The following is a 27,883-nucleotide window of genomic DNA, read 5'->3' on the forward strand; positions in this document are numbered from 1 at the left end:
CAAGTGCCTAGAAAAGCACTCAAACAGAGATTACCACTGTGATCATTATCAACCGCCGCCAACCCTTGCCTTGCTAACTAGAGCCACTAGGAGATGCAAGTTGCACAGTGTCTGCTCGGTTTGGGAAAGACTTCCGACACCAAAAAAGGAGAACACCTCGAATCAAAACAGTGGTACCTAATTAGGAAAGACAGTCTCTCTTTTTAATTAAATGTTTACTGATGCCTCTCTCCGTTGGCTCAGTTTTCTTTCTTCCAAAACACTTAACTCAGTGGATTTTATTGCTAGTGGGGATAAAGAAAAAAAAGAAGAAAAAAAAAAAAGAAAAAAAAAAGGAAAAAAAAAAAAAGAAAAAAGAAAACAAGATGCATTAATATCCAAAGTTCGTCCAAATAGCTGTGCTGTGTAGGCAGATAAAAACAGGAAACTGGGATTTAGAGTTGTGTAAGGATGTATATGTAACATTATTAACTGGAAAAAATCCAATTTGTCTAAGCTGAAATCCTTCATGAAAACAGCCTGTGGCATCAAAATGTCATTGGGAGGGGGGTTAATTCAGACCTATTACCCTTAATGCTAAGATTTTTGGGACTCTGGAAACAAGAATTTACTAACTTAAATTGAAAACTACTTTTCACAAATTTAAACTAATGATAGCTACAGACAGTGGAAAATCAAGTATCTTCAAAAAATTTCAAAATTAAATATTTGTTTGTTTTTCCCCCCTTTCATGCAAAAGGTTATCATGCAAAAGTTGAGAAGTTTCTTTTCTATTTATTTCTCCCAGCTGGAGTCAGAACTTTTCATTGATGTCCTAGGTCTTCCCTGGATGAGAGGACTCTTTCCCTTCAGTTCTAATGAGACCACTTAAAATTAACAGTTTAACAGCCCCTCTCTCTCCTTACTCAGCGGTTGGTAGTCCTACTTGCAGTTCCTTGATACCCACAAGGCAAAGCACAGCCCAAAGTCTTGCCAACGCTGAGTTCAGGAAAATCAGTGAATTTGCAATAGCTACAAAAAGAAAGTGTTCCTCACTTACTCACCTGACAAGGGAGGCTGCATTTCTTTGGCAAATAGAAACCTTGAAGAAAATAACAGCTTCAGGAGTGGGCCCTCATTGTATTAAGTCTTTAACTTCCAAATGGAAAACGTAAAGTCAGAATCTCAGAGCACTTCCCATAATCATTAACATGAAAACAACTGCACGACAAATGATTCTGTGGGAAGTATAAGACTTGTTATTTCATTATGCATGGTCTGCTGGTTATTTATAGATACTGGTGCACTGAAGCGTGTGTGGCTAACAACACCCACAAAATCACATCTGTAAGTGGTTAGTTTAATGGCAAAAAAAGCTTAGGCTAGAGTGCGTACAACTAAGCTAAGCGCAATAGCTTATCTCATCACCGGGACGTGTTTCATTGTGTTACACTCATAATCTCTATGTCAAGAATAATGAAGCAGTAGTACAAAAAGGAATCAGACATAATACGCTTCTATGTATTTTTAAATGATCACTGCCTTTTGTTTCAGTTTTAAATCTATACACAAACCCAAGGAGTTAATTGCTTGTAAAAACATATTAGCAAGCACAGAGGGAACGTGATTATGAACTAACAAAGTTGTGCCAGTGCTTGATCAATTCTTTTTAATAATTAAGCAATTTTATGTATATTCCCATGTACTTTGTTGTGTATAACATGGCTAAAATGCCATAGAAAGTAGCAACGACATCTCTTTTCCTCATTCCCATGCTTGAGTTAGGAAGAAATTAGTGAGTCCTCTCCTCTCAGGCAGGGAGATTAGAGGTTATGTCCTACGAGAAACTTGACTCACAGGGGCAAAAGCTTTCTGGTTTATGAAGGAGAGGAAAGCAGTCCTTGAAAGCAACCTACTGTTCTGTTGAAGATACATAAGGAGGAAAAGCTTGTTTGATCCTTCTCCTTGTAACATGCATGGGAAAAGGAACACATAATTTAGAAGCTGAACACTTATTCAAACAGGTAGAAAAGCATAGGATGGGCCATAGGGAGAAGATGGTGATGCTTGGGACCTCACAGTTTGGGAATTTAAAAACAACAACAACAAAACAACAAAAAAACAAGTTAAAAAAGTTAAAGCCTTCATGGCGTAAGTTTTCTGACCAGGATATCCAATTCTGGCTCTTCCTGGAGGATAACCTCTTTCTAGAATTTTGCATCCCATCCTAATGACTGTTTCATTTGGGCCTAGGTAATCCCTCTGAAAACACCTCACTCAGGTCTGCTTGAGCTGGGAGGGTAGGTTGCATTTACCTTAAGAGAAATAAATGGACTCTGAAGCTGGCTGGAGATAGGAGTAGCCATATGCGTGGCGGGAATGGCAATGAAGTTGATTGAGGGAGATGGCAGGACAGGGGTAAGGAAACTATGGTCTTAAGTCAGTTGGTTAGGATAGGACATGGGAATGCCTGCAACAGTGCTTTCTGTGGTCCTGTAGCTCCCCTCTACAACTGAAATGAGCAGTGGCAGATCTCTGTCTTGCTCAGCACTGGTAGGACCCAGCACCTGATAGCAGTGAAGTGCGGAGAAGGATGGAAGAAGAGGGAGACGGCAAAGTCCAGAGGCATGAGCCGAGTCCCACTGAAGAGAGAAATGGCATTTTTTAGAGCAAATGGCAGTCAGAAATTGCTGAGGAAGGAAAAAGGAAATGTGCTGGAGTGAGTCAGAGTGAAATAAAAAATCAAGAGGAAAAGACAAAACGTTAATTGGCAAAGATGACACAATTTTTAGATAAAAAATAATAATCTGTAGGTAAGCTTTTTATTCAAGTGCATTTAAAACCTAACATTTGCTACTTCAAGTGCTCGTAGTTGCCTTTTTTGTCTTACATTTCAAACAGGTAGCATTTGATTGAATCTGTCAGAGTGGAAAGATGTGCAACCTCCTTGTTTCACAACACAGGCATTTACTATCTGCTGCCTACAGCCGAGTTATTGCTGCTTTCATAATACCCAAGAGAAAAAGAATGTAATCTTTATTATTTTACTTTTCTGCCATTTTTTATATCAGGATAGTTCCTGATCACCCTGCTGTGAAGTTGGTTTTTTTTTTATTAAAAAAAAAGCAACTTTTATTTTTAAACTCTGTCAAAAGACCACCTCCTTTTCACTTTTAAAGAAATCTAGATTATATCATCCCTTCCAAAAGTAATGATATTTTATACCATTTTCAGAGCAAGATTAATGAATCTGATTTTTTTTCCTCATGTTTTCCTGCAGAGACAGTTTTGCTTTACCTGCCGTGTGCATTTTCTGTGTGCCCCATGTTCTTGCAGTTTAGCAACAGTCTGTCCTTGAACAAGCAATCTTCTTTATTACAGAACTGTCATTTTCAGTGCAAGTATGTAGTCCCACTGTTGCCTGTTTGTATCTTTTTCTTTTCTACAGAAAGCTTCTCGGCATCTCTAATATAGATCTCAATAGATACTGTAATTTTATCTTCATCTTTTAGCATCAGTTCAGTTTGCTTCAGATAACTCATTTGGAATTGCTTCACTGGGCTTCCTATATACAAACTAGTCTCTATACCCATTGTTTCAGAGTTCTTCAAAATGGCTTTGCCATATTAATTTCATCAGTTAAGCTCCACATTATTATGATTTTTTTCTATTTTTATTTATAAAAGTAGAAATGTCCCATTGCTGTTGGCTTCAGGAACAGGTGATTTCTGTAGAATTTCTACTATCTCAGCATATGCTTTGTATGTGAGTTTATTAAGTGCTGTCAAAATATGCAGCAGGTTATAAATTCTAGCCTTGTTGTGCTCCATAAAACTCGCCTTCTTTTTTATGTCAGGTCTAATATCAGATATTATGTACTATTCCAGTCCCCCACTAGGAGTGAGGGATGCTGTGAGACTGAAGTATAAATCAGATCACCTTTTTTCCAGGTATTTTTGCTGTCTTTTACAGGTATTTTAGTTATTGTTATTAAAGTAAAGGCATCCTGAAAACGGGTATTAAATTACAGCTGGAACAATTTTAAAATAACATTTTCTTTTTACCCTTTTACCAGAACATAGGAAATCTGACAGAAATCTGTCAAAAATCTGACTTCTAGGGCCCCATCTTTAAGTCAGTGCAGTGGTCTTTCTCATGTGCCTCAGTCATCATAGGTACGCTTCCCCAAGACTTGCTATTTGGAAGCAAGTAGAGTAATGTGTTTTTTCAGGGCGGGGGTGGGGTAGGAGGGGAAGAAAATAGGAGGGAGATGAGAAGGATCAGTAGATGTGAGCAACTTCAAAATTCCCTGTGCCTAAGTGGGATCCTGTGAACGGCGCTCGCACAAGGTCATATGAAGAGATGTGAGAGCGCTGTCATTTTCCAAGTGGAAGAGATAAAAGAGGAAGGATGACCAGCACTAGGTGAGTTACCTGATCATATCATGCAGAGTTAGCAGCCTGCTTAAGTCATGTTCCTGGTGCCCTGTCTTTCTCTGGTGTTTGACACAATAACTGGTCACTGCTTTAAGAGCATGGCATGATAGCATGAAGGAGAAAATTCAGGATTTTTGTCAGACTGTGCATACCCAAGAGGTTTGTCTGCTTATGTGCTTTCACCTCCCTTGTCCTTGCTTCCCTTTCACTCACCCCCACTTGCCTGAAGACAAGATGCCCGCTTGAGATGTGTCCCCACTCTCCGTCAGTCACTGGGGTCACACAGCAGCTCAGAGACAGTCTCTGGGGGAAAGGCAACACACCAACCATCCAGTTTGCTGTATGTGTTTTACCTGCTGGACCAGTTTTGGCTAAACCAATGGCAATGTCTTTATCTTCCTCTTTCACCTTCAAAAGTTCAAGGACGTTCACACCTTCTTACTCGTATACCACATTTGGAAGTATATGATTTTAAACATAATGATGTCCTTATGGTCCTTATGGAGAGAACTGTAGCATAGCCCATTAAGAGTATGGGAGTCCTTCTCAAAAATTGACCAGATCCTGTAAAATGTTGATTGCTCTCTGGCTGGAGTTGGGCTGGATGGAGGTTGCCATTTTTCATGAGGTACTCAGTGCCTCACAGGACTGTGCTCTTTAACTCCACTGTGTGCTTATAAATGAAAAGGATAAGTGAGTGGGAGTGTCTTGTTCCTTCCACTCTAACATCCTATAGTTTAACACTGATATTTATAGCTCTGAATTTGTCTGTGCTACAGTAATGCTCCTGAGCCACTCATCTCCTTGTATAGAAGCTAATCAGTACAGAAGTATTATTGATACCTAACCCCTTCCCTGACTATACAGAGGAAGAAGGAATTCAGCTTCTAAAAGCTGTAAAATAAAAAGCAGGACTACAGCACTGACCAGCAGCAAGAAAACTTGTATTTAATTCACTTATCATACCAAGTTAAGTTAAAGAAGTTACTGTAAAAGATTCCTCTTCCACTAAGGTTCTGTCATGAGGCTTGTGACCAAAATTGCGTGGCTTATCTGGGGACCCATGCTGAAAGCAGGGATATAGGGTGAGATTGCACACAAACTCTAGACACCACACAGCATTCTCATTATAAGAAATGCCTCAAGGAGGATTCCCAAGGGCTCTGTCTTTAGAAAGGCTTAATCCACCTACAACAGACAAAATGTAATAACGGGCATGCCTTTTTGCATTCTCAACCTTTTCCATCCTTACTTACAACATAAATCATAGCTATTCCTTACAGTCAATCCACAATTAGACTTTGATGTGTTGATAATGGTTTGCATATAACTCTGTCAACCACTTTGAGGACTTCCTCATTTTTCTTTTTCTAAAGTGTGTGTTTGTAGTCAGTGGGAGAGCCTGGATTTTCATGAACTACAGTTAGAGCATGGCCCTCTTTACTTCTACTTTAGGCACATTCTGAAATCCCATCTGGTTTAGAACTGGGCATTAAAGGTAATCTCACATGAGTACAGATAGTTACTAAATAAAAATAGAAACTTACGTTGTAAGAGGTTTACCGTGGCCATTTAAATGCAGAATTTCCCTGAGTTCTAGTCATGAGCAAGACTCTGAACCTCAGAGAAATAAATGTGAACAGAAAAAAGAGAGACACTTTCTGCGTAGTAACATGGGCGCCAAAGAATCATTACCAGGTGATGGCCCTGCCCCAGAGATGCACCATTATTACAGCAAATTTATGAGAGAATGCCCATCTGGGCAACTTAGTCTGCATGAATTCAAGAAACTCCTGGGTCTACAAGGGCTGGATCCACAGGGAGATCTATACATTAAACGAGTGTTTGATATCTTTGATCTGAACCAGGTAAACCTTCTTTTCTTTATTTCTTTAATCTCATACTATTGCTTTGTTTGTGAGTTGTAGCCTGCAGGCTCTTCTTTGTGCTTGGCTCACAAAACTGTTATTGGGGACAGAGTTGCCATTATGGTACATTAGAGGTGAAGAAGTGGGACTGAGCTTTGAGGGCTTTGAGTAGGACTATTGTTAGTACTTTCCAGAGGCACTTAAAAAATGTCAAGAAACAATTCGGAAAATGAGATGTAACTTTCAGTTCACTGGATATTTTCTATCCTGTGCTTGTATGTAAGCATATGAAAATATTGTTATGCTCAAATACAAAGTTAAGAAGTTTTTACAGTAAGGTTAGACAGAGAGGAAAAGATAGTCTGCAATTAACTGATGGTGAAGTGCAGCATAGATAAACAGATTTGTCCAAAGTACTGTATTGAACCTGTGGCAGAGGGGAAAATGTTACTCAGATGAGGCAATCACACACAGTGCCCAAATTATGAGACCAGACTACCAAATGAAGAGATGGAGCAGCTTCTCCAGGCTGTAGTTCTAATTTACCCTCCCTGCTACTGCAATAAGTGCTTGTGATTGCAGTCAGCTTCCTGTAACATAGCTGGCTCCCAGACAGACAATGTATATTTTCCTTAGGTGTACAGACAGGGCCAAAGTTCTGGCCATCTGGTACTTGTGTGTAGCACCTTTCACTGGGTGTAGAAGACCTGCTTCATCACCCATCATATTGCTAACCAACACACCTTTGGGAGACGCCCAACCTTGGGGGAAAGCATTTTCCCATACTGTCTTCTCCCATGTCTCTATTTTGTAATGCTCAAGGTCACAGATACCAGACCAATGAGGGTTCATTACAGCCAGCTGGGTGGGTTGGAACAGGAGACCCTCCACCAGAGAAGGCTGTGCGTGTCCAGCAGCAGCACCTCACCATCTGCCAAACAGGAACTAGGCCACTCAAGAAGCCCAAATCTATGCACTTGCCAGCCTTCACAGGTAGAGTCTATCACATGCATGGCCATTGACAGACATTGTGATCCTTGAACACGTCTTGGAGGGTCTTAGCATAACACCTCTTTCAACCCCTACAGATATATTTTTTTTTTTCTCCAGTGTTTCACACCTAGGTTTGCTGAAAGTTTCAGCTCTCTGTGTAATGTGGAGTTGAGCTGTGGTTTCAGTAAGGAGATCACAACCTGTAGATTAGCTTCCAAGCGAAAAGAAAAATGAGGATTAAAAAATCCCACAAAAAGGAAGTAAAGGAATGGGTATTAAAGAATAAAGCAGCTGGGAATCAAGATAGAGTGCAGCAAAGCTCAGAAATCTATGCTGATCACTAGCCTGTGAGCATTTCTAAAGGTATGTTAGGTATTGAGAGGATCAAGTCTGCTAGGGAAGGATGCAAGGCAAAAAAATGTATCTGGCATGTTTGAAACCAGCATAGATTTTTATTCAGTATAAAAATGGAAAGGAAAGCTCAAGATGTAAAACTTACATCATGAGCCCACAACAACTTCTTACAGCGATTTACAGTTTTATTGTATTTTAATCTCTATTCACTATAACGATTGCATTTCTGTTACCATATAGCCTGAATTACTATCTTTTTCTAACACTGTTAACAGCACTCTCTTAATAAGTTTAACTATGTTTTTTCCTTCATTACCAAAATTAATGACCACAATTTTTGAAGTATACTTTTAGAAATAAAAAACATCAATCAAACACTTTTCAAGTACATAGATATGATGGTTTTTATGTGGCTACGCTGGGAATAAAGTGGTAATAGACCAGCCTCTCAGGGCAGGGGAAAGGAATGTTGTATGTTATTGATGAGGTAACATAAGAGGAACTCCTTATTCCATACATTTTGTCCTATACCCTTTCTACAGCTTTTTCTCCTTCCTGGGGTTTTTGGTAGAAATGTAGCATTTGATCCTGAAAAGTGCTTTTAGTTAAGTACAAATTATGAGTGGTCAATAGATGTCTGACTTGGAGTATCACACTATGTGCTCTGAAAGAGTAGCTATGATTGTATAGATAAGGGGTCATTATTCTTCCATGAAGTTGTGTAAAACATTTAGGCACCGTGCAATAATAACCAGGTGATAAATCTTTCATCTCCAAGCCATGTAAGTTAATGGATGCAAGTGGTTGCCTGCATAAAACACAAACTCAGAAATAGTTTGGTCATTTGCGTTTTTGCTTGCATTCAGTTTCCTTTGGTACTACAGCAGCTTCTCAGGTTTGTAGATCAAAATTTTGTTTCCTTTGCTACGGTATTATTGTCTGATTGTTGCTTTTTAATAGAAGGGTCATTGTCCCAGTGAATGGTGAAGTATACAAAAGTTCTTGATAGAAGTTGTTTCCTTTCTCTTAATAGTATCCTTTATATAGAAATGCTCTTTAGCTAGACTGCGAGTGAACTTGAAACTTCTCCCATCCTGCCTCCAGCTGATTTTTATAGATACATGATCTGATTTTTTCCTATCTAACTTTTGTGGCCATGGTTTAATAGTGGGGCTTCTACAGTTTAAAATTATTATGACTTCAGTTTGCATATAAAAACATATCATCTGGGGACTAGTTTACAGTTGATCTAAGTCTCTTAATAAAGTCTCCTCTCTCAGCATAAAATATATCTTTCTTATATAGGCTTCTATTTTCTCACAAATAGGAATCTGCCTAGAAAGCTGTGCTAAAGTGTTAGGGCTAAATTAATCTACAATTCCAATTATAGCAGCCTAATGCTCCTTGAGTTAAGTTGGGGTCATCCACGTTTGGAAGTATTCAATCATACAACAAGATGATAAAACACTCTTCAAAGGTGCACAGGCTTTCTCCTCTGTGTTTAATGTATGCCTGGTTTAAAACCTCTAGCAGGTAAGGTGTGGAATATTAACCTCATAAGATACCAATGGGACTTGATGGGGGGGTGGGGGGGAGGCAATTACAGCTGTGAATTGCATTCCACCGCCTTGTTACCCTTGTTGCTTCCAGCTGAAGTCTCTTAACAAAATCCTTCTCCTACTTAGGATTTCCATTTTTAAAAAAAAACAACAAAAACAACTTGCCAGTTAAAAAGGAATTATGGCAGCGTGGTAGGTTTTTTTGACAATTTGTGACAGATTGAAAGCCTAGTGGAAGCTTATTTTACTCAAGTCATCTATACAAGTACCAAAAAGAATTCATTTGCAAGCCAAACCTTATCATTGCCTAGATTTCTTTTGGGTGGAGATAATAGAGTAGTCCAGTTCCCCACTCATGGAAATGACTGTGGTGACTGCACATACTACATCTTCACAGCACAATTCGATGTCATGTAGAGATTGAGGTTACCTCTGGTCTTGGCAACAGGCAGACCTTGTAAGCTCAGAGCATTGCACTAATTTACCATGCCAAAGAGGCAATGCTGTGGCTGTAAGGCTTCTTGGACCCCGTTATCTTGTGTGTTTATATGTGGCAGAGCATAGTACTGTACAGGTATTCACACTTCTGGCTCAACAAGAGTGCATCTGTTCAATGTATAAAAGCTGTTTCCAGTCAGTGCCTGTTTCTATTGGAGATTAGTGACGTAAGCTATGTCCTAAAATCTTTCTTCTCAGGAACATACTAAATAAATGTTAACCATTTCTGGTGTGTCTCTTGTGCAGACCACCAGCTGTTTCATAATTAAATGACCTTATACACCAAGTATGTGGATGTCTTTACTTTCTCCATGTTTCTTATAAACAAGGGTTCTATGTTGAGAGTTTTTATCCCTTCTTTGACCTCCATGGGATGCTTTGTTTATAATTAAATGAACAAACAAATAAACATGGTAGTGAATATGGAAGTTGTTCTTCATTGTTCTTAGCTCCAGTGAAAAATAAAGTTGCTGAATGTTCAGAACTGTAATTGCAAAGTTAACTTTCCTTGAGATTATCACTAGGAGTGCAGGAGGTAGCATTTAGGCAAACATTTTATTCATGACTCATACATTAATACTTGCAAGCATTATTTATACAATGGCATTGGCAATATAATAAATGGTGGATTTATCTTTTGCCACAGCTTTCCAATGAAAGCCTTCAAAAATAATGTTTTTATTAAAATAGAAGTGCAACAGAGTTGATTTTTTAAAAGATTCCCTATATTAGGTCATTTTAGGGAAAAATTATCTCAGTCTTCTTCACCCTTAAGCTATTTGTAATACAAAATTTAAAAAGCTGCAACCACATAAAACTAAGCTGAATTCCTCCTGCTTTTTTTATTCCCTCTGCATCTCAGTCCATGCATAACTGTCATGCAGTCCAACTGATGAATTTTAGAGAGAAAACAGTAACGTTTATCTAAAATACTCCAGTACTTGCCAAGTATACTGATGTACACTTGGTTCTCTGTGAGAATATGTATCATATTTCAGAGAGATTATATCCTTCAAAATGATTTTACAGCAATGTTAAAGGACAGAGCATATCTAGACAATTGTCTGGTGTATCCATAATATATTGGAAGTTTTAGTTGTTTTTAAACACAACTAAGGTAACATTCTATAGTCAGCACTGCTACAATTTAACTCTTATTCTAAAAAAAAATCTTCTTTCTTCAAATCAGGAACCCAGAGCATTTCCATCCACTTCCACTGGCTTGGGCATAGGTTTTCCCACCACTAAAATAAAAATCAACATATAAGCATAGATTAATTGATAAACTGGTTTCTTATGACCTGTGAAGGATAAAATTTGCATAGCAATTTAACATGTGAAGTACTGTACTGAAAATGGGTTGTTGCAATTGTAGTTTTCTTACTGCTTATTTTGCAATTAATTGAAACTAGCTACAGGAATAAGTGTCTGTTGCTTTGTAAGAAAATTTAATTTTAAAAGGTAGGATATACTGTGAAAAGTAAAGATTAATAGGTATGTGGCACCAAAGGAAAATTATGCAAGTTCAAGGATCTTCTGTTAACATTTTATAAAGCATTGGACAGTCTTCAAAAGAGAGCATTATTTTCTGCTACGCTTCTTAGGCAGAGATAAAGTTGGTAGACACAGAAAAATGGACACTCCACAGCAAAGAGTTTAAGATAAGGATCCTTTAGATAAGGATGTCAGTCTTCAGTCATCTTTCTAGTTTGTGCTTTTTCATTTAAAATTTAAAGTAGTTCTGTGATAAACTAGAGTTCATCTGACATCGTTATGCAGATTAGAACGATTAAAAAGATTTTAAAAGGAATCCATTTTAAAATCTAAAGAAGAAAGTTAAAACAGGCTGTTTGATGTAGAACAGGTAAGAAATGCAAAAATGTTACTTCAATAGAACTTTGTTGCGTGTCAAAATGACTGCATAGCAACGTACACTAAATCTCAAGCTATATCTCTTATATTTTTCTCCCTGAAGAATAAGAGTTTCTCTTCACTCATATTTTGAACAATGCTGATAAATGTTGGGAGGCAGACCACCATTTCTTTTTTCCTCATCTGAGCTCGTTCCCCACTGTCCTGCTGTGTCTTTATAGTTCTGACTTTCAGGTAGACTTTTCATCATCTGATTCTGGGTTCTGGCTAGGAATAGATGTTATCCTCTCTGGTTATAGGAACAAGAATAGGATTAACCAAGTATATCTTCTCAGGTATTACAGTAGAAGGAAATGCAAATCATTTGGCCATGAGTTTCTCTAGGAAAGCAGTGGTTGCACCCCATATTCCAAGAAAAGTGTGCCAATGTTCACGGAAAGATGTAATACTTTTCTGAAATGTTTTTATGGTTAATGCAAGTCATTCTTCATTTGACTTTCAATATTTTACTACCTCCATTTTTTCCCCTTCTTAGGAATTTTGAGAGACAGAGGAATATTATTTTCATTGATATCAGGCAATTAGTTGCTAGATTCTACTGAAGACGTATTTTGTTAAAGATTGACATGGCCCAACTATGCAACAGTTTCCTATTGCTATATGATAGCTGCCTTCCATGTTCTTATTGAAGGCATGAAGAGCTCTTAAAAGATGAAATAAAATGACTGCTAGTGAGCAATACTTGGTGAGCACTATCTGGAACTGAAATATTAAGTGTTTCCACCTCTTTTGGGATTAATTATAATGTCTCAGGGCATCTTTGTTAACTGTCCTTTGCTGGAAAACTTGATCTTCAGTTGGGCTTCTTTCTCAGATTGTCTTGCTCCGATGTGTCCTCAGGACCAGGAATAGCTGCTGTAATATGAATTGTCAGGCTGTCTAAGAACTGCCTAGAATGTTTGCTGCATCCTTACATGTTTGCAGGTATTACCAAAGTTGACATAATAGAACCAGGTGCAATAGTTAATAGTTGTCCAAAGCTGGGTTAGAGGTGGTGATAATTATAGAAATATTTTCCTAAGCTTTCCTGAACAATTTTCCTTTTTTGTATCCTAAGTCTTTAAATAGTTGTGCAAACATAAGTTTCAGCTGCACACATAATTTTAGAGATGTCTTCAGGCTGAAATGACTGTCTCAACAAGCACACTTTTCTTAATTACTCTAACCAGACAGCTTAACCATGTCAGTAAGGTTGCAGCAGCAACATCTGCATTATGCACTACAACATGGGGCAAGAGCCATATAAGCTGGTATTGTGGTTGCCAAGACATGCATTGTTTTATGCTGCTCCTTTTCTGTGGTTCTTGTGTTGGCCCACCACTTGTGGATAGCACTACCACTTTGCCCAGGGAAGTGTAACTCTTGCTTTTTCTCATTTTGAACCCTAGAAGAAAATAAGAATCAACATATTTTTTAGGTAGAAAGAATTATTTTTCAGAAGTAACAAAATTCAGGAAATTCTCACTTTGTGAAATATTCAGGCTTTTTGGAGCTGACATGTACATATACACGTACAAATCCTTTTCCCATTAGTTTCAGACACAATCCAACAAAAACAACAAAACTAAACAATTTACTTCCCCTTAATCTCAAGTAATGTTGCATAAAATTATCTCAAATGGAAAGTAACTAACCTGATTACTGTAAATGAGGAAGTTAAATTATGCTTTGTTCTGTTTAAGGCAGTGCCTTAAGTGCCTTTGAAAGGTACTGTACCCTTATAAGAAATTCCGTGGGATAGAAACTATCTTCTACGAATATCTCACCTGGTTCCATGAAACACTATTTATTTATAGATTGTCTTAAAGAATGTCTTTGTTCTTCTTAACTATCTCTAGAATTTTTTTACATCCAATTTTATATATTGATTCCAAAAAGGAATCTATTACTTTGTAAGGACTTCCCACAATTACTGGTGCAATTTCACAATCTTCATTTTTTTTTTCTAGTGATTTGGCACAGGACTTACTGCTATGATTGTACTAACTTATGCTATAATAATGTGTCATTATCAGCTAAGAGCCTATGTTAACATTATCATTATCATTAAAATCATCACTTGCTTAATGTCAGCACAGCTGAATTCTTGACTATAGGATTTGATGTTATTATCTAAAAGTTTTAGACCAGAGGTAATTCTCCAGTAGCAGCACAGCACCATCAGTCATGGCAGGCTAATTCTTTACATGGGTCATTAAAGTGAGGTCTGTCTCAGATTTCTAATAGAGCATTGCAGAATTCAGTTGCTTTATTCTATTTTTATTTTTTTTTTGCATTTCAAAAAGGGTAATCTGAATGTCCAAGAAACTTTCTCTTTAAAAAAAAAATTCAAAATATTCATGTAGGCAAGTGCTATTAAGTAATATTCCAGTTGAATTTGCCTTGCATCACTGTCTTGATGCTGGATTGGATTGGATTGGATGAGATTGGATTGGAAAGCTATGCAATGGGACAGCACTACTCATAGTGCACACCATGAAGTGTCCTCACATCACTAAATAGCCCCTTCCTTGCCATCTGTGCACAGCGTGTCCAGGCTCACTGTGTTTGCCATAGAGATTTGCTGCATTAGCCAGTAGGTCGATCACGCTGTAGAGCATGCCTGGATCAAAGACATGGTTTGTGCATGGTACAAGTCCAGATGTACTACATTTACCAACGCTCTAGCAGCTGGTTGTCAGGACCCAGCACTTGAGATCCATAGGTTAAGACGGTGCGGCCCATAGATCCTGTACGAAGCTGTAATGCCAATTATGTTGCACAAGAGACCTAGAGAAAATGAATCGCTGCATTGGATACAGAGAAATCAGTAGCAAAGTATACTGTCCATAGAAAGAGAGAAATATGAAAGAATGATGACATTCAATTTTATCTAAAAATAATCTTCCTTGTCTAAGCAGTCTCCCACTGAGTTGTGCTGAGTTCCTACATTTCCTGACTGTTTTTAAACCAAAATAAAGAGTTTAGAGTTATTCCCTCTGCAATTACTCAGTGACCAATATTACATATCAGACTGAAGCAATTAAATTTTTCTAACAACATGTTGCTCTGGTTTAACCCCACCCAGCTGGCAACTGAGCACCACAGAGCTTCTCACTCACTTTCCCCTGGTGGGATGGGGGAGAGAATCAGAGGAGTAAAAGTGAGAAAACTCATGGGTTGAGATAAAGACAGTTAGACAGTTTAATAAGTAAAATAAAAGCTGTGCATGCAAACAAAGCAAAATAAGGAATTCTTTCACCACTTCCCATCAGCAGGCAGGTGTTCAGCCACGTCCAGGAAAGCAGGGCTCCATCACGCTTAATGGTTACTTGGGAAGACAAAATGCCATAACTCCGAACACCCGTCCCTTCCTTCTTCCCCCAGCTTTTCCCCCTATGCTGAGCATGATGTCATATGGTCTGGAATATCCCTTTGGTCAGTTGGGGTCAGCTGTCCTGGATCTGTCTCCACCCAACTTCTGGTGCACCCCCAGGCTGCTCGCTGGCAGGGCAGGGCGAGGAGCAGAAAAGGCCTTGACCCTGTGTAAGCACTGCTCTGCTATAACTAACACATCCCTGCATTATCGATGCTGTTTCCAGCACAAATCTAGAACATAGCCCCATACTAGCTACTAGGAAGAAAATTAACTCTACCCTAGCAAAAAACAGCATGCATGTGTAGGGTTTCTTTGAAAATTTCATTTAAGTGTAAACTGTGCAGTTTTCACTGCATTTAAAAAGCACTTGGAGCATATTAATACCATCACCAGCTAATAATGTAATTTTGTCACATTACATGAACAGGCAATGAAGATTAACTTGGTACAATTAATCATAATTACTTTTAGATACTACTTGTTAAGTTATGTAGATAATGGGGAAAGTAATTTTAACAATAAACAGTTCAGGAATCTGCTCCTTTTATTTAAACACATTTTAAGTAAAAGTGCAACCCTCTTTTTTTTCTATTTATTTCCTTATTAATTATGAATAGAGCAGTTAGAGGTTTACATTAGGTTTACATTTTCTTCTTTTTCCCCTTTATCATTAAGGGTTGCTTTGAAACATCTGAAACTATGCAACCGTGATTCACACATTTGTTGGTGCCAATGATGTTGGTGAACCACACTTTGGAAATAATGCTTGCATAAAAATGCAGCAGAAATTGGATTATATGTTTTAACTAACTTGGCTGCAAACTCATGTAATGACATCAAATAGGTAACTGCTCTCTTGTGACAAAACATGACCTATAATCTCCCATTTTTTACAGAAATAAAAAAATGCCTACTAGGTAAAGAAGGTAGAGTATTAACTTCTTTCTTTCTTGAGATCCTTTATCTGATCATACCAAGTAGTTTAGGGAATGATAATATATGTTTTTAACTCTTGCATAGATCCCTTGAGACTTTAATTCCTAAAGACATTATTTAGGAGCACCCAAGATAATCCGCCAAAGAGAGCATCTTTGGCACTAGAAGACATGTATGTCTTCAAAGTTCTTTTCCTGGAGGTTTGTCCTGCACAGGACCCAGCCCAATAACTTAGTGACCTCCCTGTCTCCCTGCTTCTCCAGTAATCTTGAAAGAAAATAGTGAGTCATGGCAGGGTGTTGGGGAGTAGTTACTAATTTTAAAGAAATAAAATTGTTTGTCATCTTAACATTTTGGATTTCACCAGGTTTTACCAGGGCAGCCTACAAGCCTGAGAGCCAGGATACACAGCTGGCTTTGCATTTCCAGCTCCTCTAATACAAAAGTCCTGGTATTGTCTCAGTCCCCAAATCTCACAGGTCCTCTTCATCTGGGCAAAGCAGAACTTTGTGTAACAGTCTGGTGAGTACAGCCTCACCTCTTTATATAACCCTGGGTAGGCAACTGTCACAAAACCACTTAATGATTTCCAGCTCCTAACTCCCTGCTTCGTTCTTCATCCTAATCTAATAGCCTTTGCTTGCCAAGGGTTTCCCCCGTGACAAATGCCAGCTTTGTTTACTTAGGAAACTGGTGATTCTGGTCACAGTCTGTAGGGAATCTGGAGCCCCAAACTCCAATATCAGCAATATCAGACCTTAGGGACATGTCAAAGCAATAGAGTTCACAAGTAGCTCTGTATTTCTTCAAAAATGCTTGTGCAGCCTTTGAGGAACAGCTGAAAGTCTTCCTTCAGGAGTAAAAAGAAAGCAAGGAAATAGGGGAAGATGAAATGGAGCAAAATGAATTCTCCTTTAGTTCTGAGGGCAGAGAAAGCGGCGCTATATTTGAAATTGGCTCAAGAGAGAGAGAGAAGCATATAGGATTAGCTATAAATTTCACAGTTATTCTGAGCTGTTGTAATCTGTCGTTTGACCTGTGCCCCCTCCCTCTGCCTTATGAGGTTTAAGTAGTATTCTGAAAGACAGGGGGTGGGGAGGGGAGGCGGCTTAATGTCCTAAGCTCTAGGTTTGAAATACCTAGACTGTCTATATTTGCACACTTGTTAATCCTGCTAAAGCCTGTTGAGCTATTCTCCTGGTGTCAGGCTGAGTTTAGAGATTTTTTCAGGAGCAAACTCGAAAACGGGATGTGGCTTACTGTGTACAGACTTTCCACAGAGTCCTCAGCACACCAAGATAAGACAATGGGCTCACTCATGGTAGGATTTCGCGGGGACAGAAATCTGCCCTTCCCACACGCATAGCTGTGGTGGCTGTGGGAGATGGCTGGCCCACTGTCCCAGTCCCACTACATCCACACGGGTAGGAAATCGCCTTCGGATAAGGGCCAGGCAGACAAGACAAAACATTCAAAAGGAGTTCAATTCATTCTGGCTGAGCCTCGAGAACCGTGCCACTTAAGATCAGCTGTGTACTCACAGCTGACAAGTCAATTATTTTTAATCCGTATTCAAATAGTTTGAAGCTGTGAGAGTTTTTTAAGGAGCTGTGAAGATTAACAATGTTATTCTGGGAACCGATGGGTAAATGCCCTCCTACGGCTCCAGGGCTGGGGTATTAATGGATGGCTGTTGTGTAACGCTGCTGTTCCTCCCTGCCCGGCTTTGCCCTCGCAGGACAAACAAAAGTGAGCTGAACGTTCTGAACATTTTGAAGCCAAAACTTTCCTTACAAATATAAAATTAAATTGCTTTCTCCTTGGGAGATCCAGTAGCAAATCAGCAACTGAAACTGGGCCCAGGGCAGGGGCAGTCAGGCCTGGTGGTGCCCTCAGGGCCATGAGGATCATTTTTATATCATCAGCAAATTCTCCTTCCAGGTTTGGAGCCTTCTTTTGTCTTTCTTTTGTGAATCCAACTGTTCCAAGCACCTTAAAAAAAATCACTCATCAGTGAAAGCAAAACAAGTTACAAAAACACAGCTTCAAAGGGTACAAACACGTGCACAACTGTAATGAGTTCTTAAGCTTCTAGCTCATCTGGTCAAGCCGTTAGAGACTAGAGAAAAAGTGTATTTTTTTATTAAGTCTACTATGGTAAACAGAAAGTGCCCCCATGGGGCACATAGAAGTTTTGAAACCTTTTTTTTTTTTTTTTTTGGGTTTTCCCCCCCTCCCTCCACTGGGGGGAAAAAATTTAAAAGCTAAAGTAAGCTTTCCACAGCTACTGCAGATATCTGTTACTTAAAAGCAAAAAGCATCCTGGGTAAACTCAACTAAAATTAAAAACTGCTGTATGTAGTTAGCCCATAAGCCTAGGTTATGTTTCTTTTCCCCAACAGTACACGTCTTGCAAGACATAGGTGTTTTTTTTTTTTTTTTTTGGTGTCTCTCCAGCTCACTCCTCAGAATTGGAGGAGGAGATTTCTACCCCTCCATTTCATACCATATCCGGAGTGGGTACCTACCCACTGCACTGTGCCCTCACTGCAGCTGGCTCTGCACACACGGGCAGGGAAGGCAGCTGGATCTCACCACACCTCCAGACGCCCATGGTATCCTAGCGTAATTGTGCTGCAGCCGACAACGGCATGGCCAGCACCATACAGCATGGAAAATAAGCCTTAACACACAAAAAAATGCCACCATCACCCAAATCTGCCCCCTATGCTAAGCTGTCAAATAAGCAAGTTTAGCCAGCATTAATTCTATTTAATAGAAATACTAGAAATTTGCTCTTTGGAATAAGATATTAAAGCACCAGAAGTAAATTATTTATATCTTTCACCACTGGTAATCAGCTCTGCTCATTATATTGTTGGGTGGGTTTTTTTTAAATTTTATTTTATTATTTTTACAGTAGCCCTTTGCTTGTGAATTACTGACTTCCTAATGAGCAACAGATACTTTACCATGTGCACAGCACAGAGTGAAGTTTTATAGAGCCTGGAGACATGTAAGGACCTACCTAGATACTTGTATTGTGAATGGTTATAGCGCAGCAGATGGGTAAATCAGCATGGCACTATTCTTCTAATAACATCATAACACATCTATTGTATTATTTGTTGTACTCACAGAACCACAGGATGATCTTCATCGGTTACTGTAATGACTTTTTTCATTATTTAATGTACTGTTCTGAGGCTTTTGGAAACAACTGTAAAAAGTGCAGTATTTCTCTTTACCTGAGAAAGCTCTGTACGTGTGTAACATTACTTTCTACACCACATAAATGTTTTCTTTTTTACCTCCAACACGTCTTTTAATGTAGAAAGGAAAACCAGTACATTTCTCATCAGTGCTTTTGCGCAGTGCTTCTGGTTCCACATCCTGTAGATAAACATGTCTGCCTTCTCAGTGATTCTACTCCTGATGCACTGGCTGCTGAGGGTTTTTCGCCAGTGACCTTTGCATGTCTACAGAATGTGGCTGGGGCTTTCCTAGAAATTACAATTTCTCTCAGGTGTTCTTCAGAGGTGGGGAGTTTTTTGACCTTGGCCTTCAGTCCCTACCTGCTTGGGGCAGGGTAAAGGATGCACCAGATCAGAATTACATAGCTGAACACATTAAGATGATTATTACTTTTTCAAAGCTCCTGATATTTTGCCAGAGCAAGAACAGTGACACCAAGACACAGGAAGAAAGTGAAAAAAATACTATTTTCCAAAATCCCACATGAAATGTAAGGGACAAAGAAGAAAATTAATTCTAGACATCCAGCAATCCTAAAATTAATCTGTAGTTTCAATAAGTGTTATGAAATGCAATTAAAAAGCAACAATGTGAAATGCATCTAACCATAGTCTCAATAGATCTATCAAATCAGATGATGGAAACATAATCAGCAAAACAAACTTTGCCCTCCAGTAAAATACTTGATGAGATGCTTCTTGGAATAACACTTGGAAAATTGAAATTCAAGCTGGTGTGCCAAAAAGAAGCACAAAGTTTGTGGTAGATGTGTCATTTTTTGCTAAAGCATCTGTTTTTAATACTGGCCTAATCTTGTTTGAAAACTACATGCAGTTACTGCCAAATTTCATTTAATGCCAAACAGTGGATGAATGGTGTCTTTGCCTTCGCTGAGTTTGCTGTGATTCCAATTACAGTAAATCCAGCAGCTGCAGCAGAACCTGCACAAAGAGCCTGTGAAGTAATGGTCAGTCTGCACAAGCTATGCACGCACTGTTTCTGCATATACATTGATTCCAGTGTGTTTGAAACACTGGATTTACCTCTTATGGGCCACTCAAGGCCGAACAGCCTTGCACAGAAGTCAAAACGAGGACTTCAACTACAGCAATGAGGCACACTGCACCCTTACAGGACTTCTTTTCCTTTAGTCTAGTTGAGTCTTGAGGGCTGCTGGCTGTAAAACCTCAGGTGGCAAGACTTGTGTTGATGTATGACAATAAAAATAATTAACGTGCTAAACCTACTAGATACTCATCCAACCTTCTCTTCTGAGTCACAAGCCATCTGAAACAGATGACAGTCTTTCCAAGGTTTTCCAAACAATTGGATTCTGACCAACATAAAGATCACAAATTTAAATTTAACAGCTGTTAATTCTTTTTATATGGACATGAGAAACAGTTGGAGCAAGCACTCTCCAAATTCAGCAACTGTTTCTGCCATCCTCACCACATTTTTACAGAAATAGAGGAACTGTCACAGTGACTTAGACCACCTGACCATGGAGGCCTGTCCTTGACAGGTTTCCATAACTAGTTTCAGAGAAGAAAGCAGAAAATATGGAATTGGAATTAAAACAATCTGAAATGCTCATTCCCTATGAATATCCCCCAATCCTCACTATTTAGAGACTAGTTTATGACTGGAGGGCTTTATATCCCGTGTAAAATGTATTAGTCAAAGAGACCTGATGTTTATATGGAAAAAACGTAGTATCTGGAGTTCATGGCTGGTTACTGGTTGCTGGTTACTTGCTACATGATGTCTCAGATGAGTAACACCTGGAGAAGCTCTGTTGCATTGGAAATCATCTGTAGTTCTGCAGTACCCATACGAATATAAGCAACCCCATCGCAGACATCTCATTAGTACCAAAACAGATATCCCAGACTCCTGTTTTTCACATGTGGAAGTCTAACACAAAACTGTTTCTCTTCTCCTCAAAAAACGTCAACAACAATTGCTCAGAACAGATTTGCCCCCCACCTCTATGGCTCCCAGCTTTCAGGGGAGAACAAAACTGTCTGTGCTAACGCCCCTTCCCATAGTGCTTCCAGCTGAGCACACCCTTTTTAAACACCACAGGGGATTTCTACGTTAAGGTGCTTTATAAATCATTGTCTATTATAGTGAATTCAATGACCTGTTTCTGTGAAATTGCCAGAATGAATAGAAAACCAATGTTGTTAAATAGTTTATGGGTTTTTTCTCTCTCTCTCCTAGGATGGATTTATAGACTTCTTGGAGTTCATAGCTGCAATAAATTTGGTTATACGAGGAAAAATTGACCAAAAATTGAAATGGTATTTTAAGCTATACGATGCTGACGGAAATGGATGTATTGACAAAAAAGAACTACTAAGCATATTCACGGTAAGGAAATTATGACCAATAGCAAGAGCATTTGACATAGTGCGTTGCCCCTGAAAAAATAGTTCCATCATGTGCTGTAAATGGATTGTCTGTACTTTACCTAATGTTTTACAGTTGTAAAACCAGAATTTTTCTGGCCAGCAACAGTCCTGCCATTAGTTTCTGGCTTATTGAAGTAAACATATCTAAGTAGTATTGTACTTTAAACCATAGTGCTACAGATACAACGCTTACTGAAAGTGAAAAACTGTAGAAACAGTGAGACATTATTGTGATAAACTATACTATAAAGCAGGGTAGAACTGAAGCAGCAAAATTAATAAAACAGCTGGTTACAAGTGTTTGCACCAGTCTATTGTGAAAAACTGGGTTTTCAAACTGAATTTACTGTAAGAAACTATATATATTTTATCAAAATATTCCAGTATTTTAATTTTTTGAAAGTTTTTTAGAATTTTTTACTACAATGCCATTACCCCTATTTTATAATTCAAGTGGGGGGAATAATTTTATTATTAGTTCACACAGTGAAATTTGGATACAAATATTGTAGAGAATTTTGCAGAAAATGGGTCAACTTCAAACCCATAAAACCAAAGCAGTGTAATTCCTTCTTTAAAATTATTTATGTATTTTTCAACTTGCTCTAACGAAATAATGTTTTGGAATTCAGTAGCTGCTTTCATCCAAAAGATATTACAGGGTTTCTTGCAAACATGAATGACTTAATACTGCTCCCTAAATGTACAGGACTCATTGCAGATCATGGTTTTTCTCAGGGAGCATAAAATCTAAATAGGGATTTAATGTCATAATAAATAAGGAACATACTTTGGATTCTGTATTACTGCTGGTGCCTGTTAGATGCTGTTAGAGACTTTCAAGACCTGCTGCCCAAATTAAAAGGAACTGGAGCCAGATAGAGCCACAAGGTCAAACAGATAAAGTTGATGCATCACCTTTTAAAGAACAGCTTTTTAAAGGTAGAAGGAGAGGCTGCATCTCCCAGATTTCTCCTCATTTAAGACCAATGACATCTTTCTTTTGCAGATATTCTCCATCATTTTTCAGCCAGAAGCAATGAGGCAACTGTGTTTTGTCTTGGACTTTATCTGAAAAGAGAACTAAAATCCTTTTAATGTAAAGATTTCTTTTTCAACTTACTTGATTTTAAAACCAGTTTAAACCTGCGCATTTTCTCCTCTTTTCGAGTACGAGAACTTTAACTTAAACCTGCCTAAATTTTGACCTAGGCTAGATTAAAATCAGTGGGCTCCAAACAAAAAATAAAAATACAGGCTCACAGCCATTAAGGGCCCTCCTTATACTAAGTATCAGTAAACAAGGTTTGTCCAAAAAGGTATGTCATATCTGAGACATTAATTTAAACCACAGAAGTCCTATTAAAACTTCAACTGTCCCTACACCTATGCAAACTTTGGACCAGCAGATCATTACCAACCAAAATTCCTTCCAGACAACTATGCACCCTCTCAGTGCCTTTTTAGTGCCCGATTATTTTATTATTTAAGGTAATTCTCTGATAGCCAGTGATTTAAGTACTTCAGGAACCACTGCTTTGCTCTTATAACTACAACAAATCTAAGTGTGGCAGAGGTACAACCTTCTTCTGAAGACTGCATCAGGGTCAGACATATGCTTGTTGCTTCTGGACCACTGCTATTAACATATAGGCTCCTATTTTATTGATCAAAAAAACTACTGTCCCGGTGAATAGGATAAAATTTAGCAAAAATAATCATGTATAACTTCACTCCAAATATTGTGTCACTTTGCCACAGAAATAGTAGATGGGAGACTTTTGGTTTTCTTAATTTCATTGGAGGACAAGTAAATTCTGCCAACTTCCAGGACTGCTGGTCTGACTTTATTTTTGATTACTAAGTTAAACATGTCTTCATAGAAAAATGACTTAGGCTTTCTCCTCATGTGCTTTCAGCTGTGAAAAATAATACTATATTTAAATCACACAGGCCACAGGGCACTCTCCAAAGACACAGAACTCTCTGGGGCCAGATAAAAATGCTGGTATGGAATCTAAAGTGTTTTGCAGAGCAGAGGTGCCACATGGTTTCAGAAGACCTTCAGAGATATGTAAATTAGTCTGTAATCTTCAGGCTGTGTGATGTTAATTAAATTTCCAATCCTCATTACTGAAGATTTAGCTATTTATTTAGTGATTTTTTGAAAGGGTTGGTGCACTAAAGAGCTGCAATGCAATTACTGCCTTTGCCAGTGTATTGTTTTTACAACTTGATGGAAAAAAGTCTGAAAGAACTTTCTGCATTTCTTCCTTCAGGCTATCCAGGCTATTAATGGCCACACCAACATGTCTGCTGAAGAGTTCACAAACATGATATTTCAGAAGATAGATGTGAACAATGATGGTAAGAATTTTAGTTTCCTTGGCATTGGCAGGGATTTCCCCCCATAAGGAAGTATGGGATCAAGAGGGGAGTTGAACACACTACCGAACAACTGACTTTAGATGAACTGAAAGCCTGACCTTGTTTTGCTTTACTCATATCGCACCAGCTTTACAGCAAAGTGTAAATCAACTGTATCAATTAAGCTGACATAGGAATTACATGCAGTAGGGAGTAAAACATGGAGGTCTTGCACTGTTCATACAAAATGCCAGGGCTCTGGTTGCAGAGCAAAATGAAAATGTGATCGAAGTATCTTTTTAGTATGTTTATGTTGCCTTAATCATGCCTTTGTGTTTTAGGTTTTAGCAATGAAATGCCAGAACATGAATTATTCAGAATTATCTTTCTGATACTCCCATTTCAAACTGCTTCCATAGTTAGTTATTTTTTAAACAGCTGCAAACCAGCAGGACTAACTAGCTGTATATGAGGAATGGGACAAATTTAACCAAGTTCAGCTTAAACTATGCTACCTCCTTGCAGCTTCTTATTAAAGAAAAGGGCAAATAGACAAATAAGTTGCAATGTCTTTCCTCACATTAAAATGCAAGAAATAATCCCATGGTTGTAGGGAGCATTTCTTAAAATAAATCTCCTGATGGCTTTGCAATTTATTTGCATTCGATCAAAGAAATCTGAGACCCGTCACGGTCGCCGCGAGTCTGGGCATGACAGTGTAATCACATCTCACTGGTAACTGCAGTGAGTTTTGTATGCTTGCACTCTGGTACTGGTACTTTGTAAGTAAGAGGAGGGCCTGGGACAGAAGAAGAGATCAGAGGGAGTGGATGAGTGGCTAAGCAGGAGGAAGCAGACAGGTGTGGAGAGACGGCTTGCTCGGTCTCTGCTCCTGGGATGACTACATAAGGGCACTGGGGTTGAAATAGGAGGTGTGAACATCCTCAGGGCCACTATGCGCCAGACCCTGGAGAGAGTCTTACTCCTCTCACTGAAGCCTAAGATTTCTGTCAAATGACATCCTTCCACTTTAATAGCGTGTATATGAGCCTGCTCACCACTGCAGTGAGGACCCATATGACTTTACTGCCTATAGGTAGAAAGTGGGTTTAATGTTTTTCAAATGCTGATCATTTTCCTTTTTCACATCAGGTGAAGTTTCCAAGTTGTCACAAACAAACAAACAAACAAAAATCCACAAAAAAACTCTGGGGAGTACTTAAATCCAAAAATACCCAAAAGTCATCTAGCTAAGCATTCACCAAAAGTGCATGAGACTTGAATTACTGCTCCCCTGCACCCCGGGGCTCTAAGTCATCCAGCTATCTTCCTCTTTACTTGGCCTCCTGTCATTTCTTATTTCAGTGAGAAATCATTCATTGTTGTGATTTTAACAAGAAACTTTAAACTGTTCTCAGAGGAAAGAATCAAGCTCTTCCAATTAAACCAGGTTCTGTTTCCCCTTTCAGAGAAAAACACTGGAATAACTTCTAACCAGAAAATTGTGTACACTCCTGTGTACAATGTGAGCAGACACATGCCTAGGGCTGGCCTTTGCCTTTTCCAACAGGGAATAAAGAAGAAAAAAAGGAATAATGCTAAATGATAATCCTGCTCCTCAATAAAAAAAGATTTTATAGCTGTCATGACTTTGACATGAGCCAAAAAATTCACGCTATAAATGACCATTTCATTTGCTTGGAAGAATTTATCTAATCAAACCACTTAACCGATTTTTTTTTTACTACATCTAATCGTGGCTCCAAATAATCCCAGTAGTCAACACAGGGAGTATCCCTGGTAATCCTCAGCAAATCACCCCCTAATCTCTGTTAAAACCAGACATAAGATAAATTCCTTTTAGCTCAGTAAGAATTGGTCCACGCAGCTAAATTCAGCCTTGATACAGGCTTCATTAGCACCCTTTTTCACACATTTCTGTCACTATAGATACTGAGTATTCATAGTTGGCTTGACTTCTGTGAAAGGTGTGTTTGATCTCTTGTAACAAAAAAAAAAAACAGTCGGAGTTCTAGGATCTGATGCAAAGTGGGAAAACAATAGAAAATATTCTGCTTGCATTTGCCTATCAGAAAAGAATGAGGAACATTCTTGAGGGACAGAATCAGGCACGAATGGCCTTGTGTTTGTCTGAGAGCAATTGCTGGGTTCCTCTGTTCCTAAGAAGTATCTGATTTCCTTTCAGGGGAGCTGACTTTAGAAGAATTTATCAATGGCGTGGAAAGAGATGAAGACCTAATGGAATTGATTACAAAAAGTTTTGACCTTTCCAACGTACTCAAAGTCATACAGAGTGGCAGGAGACACAGCATCTGAAGGAAACAGTGACGGATGTGGCATCTGTGGCATCATTTCAAGGAAGATAATATTTTATATATTCAGGGAGCCTGATGTCATCAAAGCCTGCCCAAACAATACTGAGCAGCCTGCTCCAGGAGTAACAATTTTCACTCGACTCCGCATCTCTCCTTTTCTTTATTCTTTCCCTTGCTAATGACTGTGGCAGCCACAGAATACAAACCTTTGCTCACATGTAACAGAAAACTATTTGATGCAATACAAATAACTTATTTGGAGTCTAAGTAAGGAACTGAAAATATTGCAAAATGCAGCCTTGCTAGAAGACAAGGAGTTAATAAACTTCTTCAAGTACGGGCTATTTAACCTGCTATTCAAAGTGTGGACATAAACTTCTAGGTAGGACTGGGTTCTATATGGATCAATTAAGAATGAAGCCTGGTTTGCATTAATTTAACATTTGCTCTTATCAGTACTTAAAATTGGAGTAAGTTCTCTGGAAAGCACTTCATCTTAATATTCCCAAGATGTGCATCCTCCTTAACCAACTGTCTACCACTCCTGATTTTATTACATCTGTAAATTAAAATAATGTGATGTTTTGATGGTTTTGGCAGGGTTCAGCTAATGTTCTTTCAAATTAACCTTTTATAGAAGCACTGGAATGAAATTCTGTTATCTTTGTAGAGTAAAATTAGAAGTTCAAAGAATAGCTAAAACCAAATAATTTTGTAAGCAATCTGTTTTCCCAGAGATTTGTGTCCTTTGAATTGTATGTTCTCCTTTTCATTGGGCTCTTTGCCACAGCTGCATGAGACAAAAGGTAAGAGGTATCGTGACTAATTCCTGCTGATGGAACTGCTGGCTTCTGCCAAACAGACTGTTTAACAGCTGAATTTTTCCTGCCTTTCCCTGACAGGGAGTACTAATTTAGGTATCTTTGCCCTGCCCAGATACGTGGGCAAAAGCTTTTAGCAATTTAGACTCTTTGAGACTTACTCCATCTTTCAAACTGGGTTGCAATTGTCTCTGAAGGTGGCAGCTGTTGGGAGTGCAGGGAAGGCATTCACAGGTGGCACGATCACATGTGCCTCATCTTCTAAGGAAACCACATTAAAAACAATTCAACCTTACCTTATGAATAACAAGATTAATTTTATGAGTTGAAACGAACTGCATGAACTGTCTGCAAAGGGAAATTTATAGTTCTCCCTAGTTCTGTTGGGATTGATTCTCTCTCAAGTCTGCAACAAGTTTTATCAAATTACTACATTATATCGTAAGAATAAGTTCTCCTTGGCTGACAGTGCCCTGCAGGCATCATACTAATATTAGTTATTGTTAGAAGCATCAGCTTTATGCAAAATAATTTGTGCACGGATCGGTGCAGGTTTAATGAAACAATTATTAAGACTTCAATATGAAAGTGTTTTTCTTCCAACTCCACTTCAAATCCACGTCCATTTGCACATGAAATGTGCTCCATCACCTGCAATTATTATCCCAGGTTTTGGGTTGATCAATGGAATATACTAAGAGTATGCAACATGCATCACTTGACATTATAAACAGTTCTGACATTATAGTTCTGACATTTGAATCTTTTATATCC

General features: G+C 38.6%; 1 protein-coding gene across 1 annotated transcript in view; it reads left to right on the forward strand.

The window, feature by feature from the left end:
• Nucleotides 1-27,329, forward strand: part of GUCA1C (guanylate cyclase activator 1C) — a 28,589-nt gene extending 1,260 nt beyond the window's left edge. The window contains exons 2-4 of the mRNA XM_014947173.1: nt 21,395-21,544; nt 23,865-23,952; nt 26,159-27,329. Coding sequence (XP_014802659.1) covers nt 21,395-21,544; nt 23,865-23,952; nt 26,159-26,289 — 369 coding nt within the window. The 3' untranslated portion in view covers nt 26,290-27,329. The remainder of the gene's footprint in view (nt 1-21,394; nt 21,545-23,864; nt 23,953-26,158) is intronic.
• Nucleotides 27,330-27,883: the final 554 nt, after the last annotated feature.

This window comes from Calidris pugnax, unplaced genomic scaffold (assembly GCF_001431845.1).
Source record: "Calidris pugnax isolate Ruff unplaced genomic scaffold, ASM143184v1 scaffold95, whole genome shotgun sequence".
In the NCBI taxonomy this organism is placed as follows: Eukaryota; Metazoa; Chordata; class Aves; order Charadriiformes; family Scolopacidae; genus Calidris; species Calidris pugnax.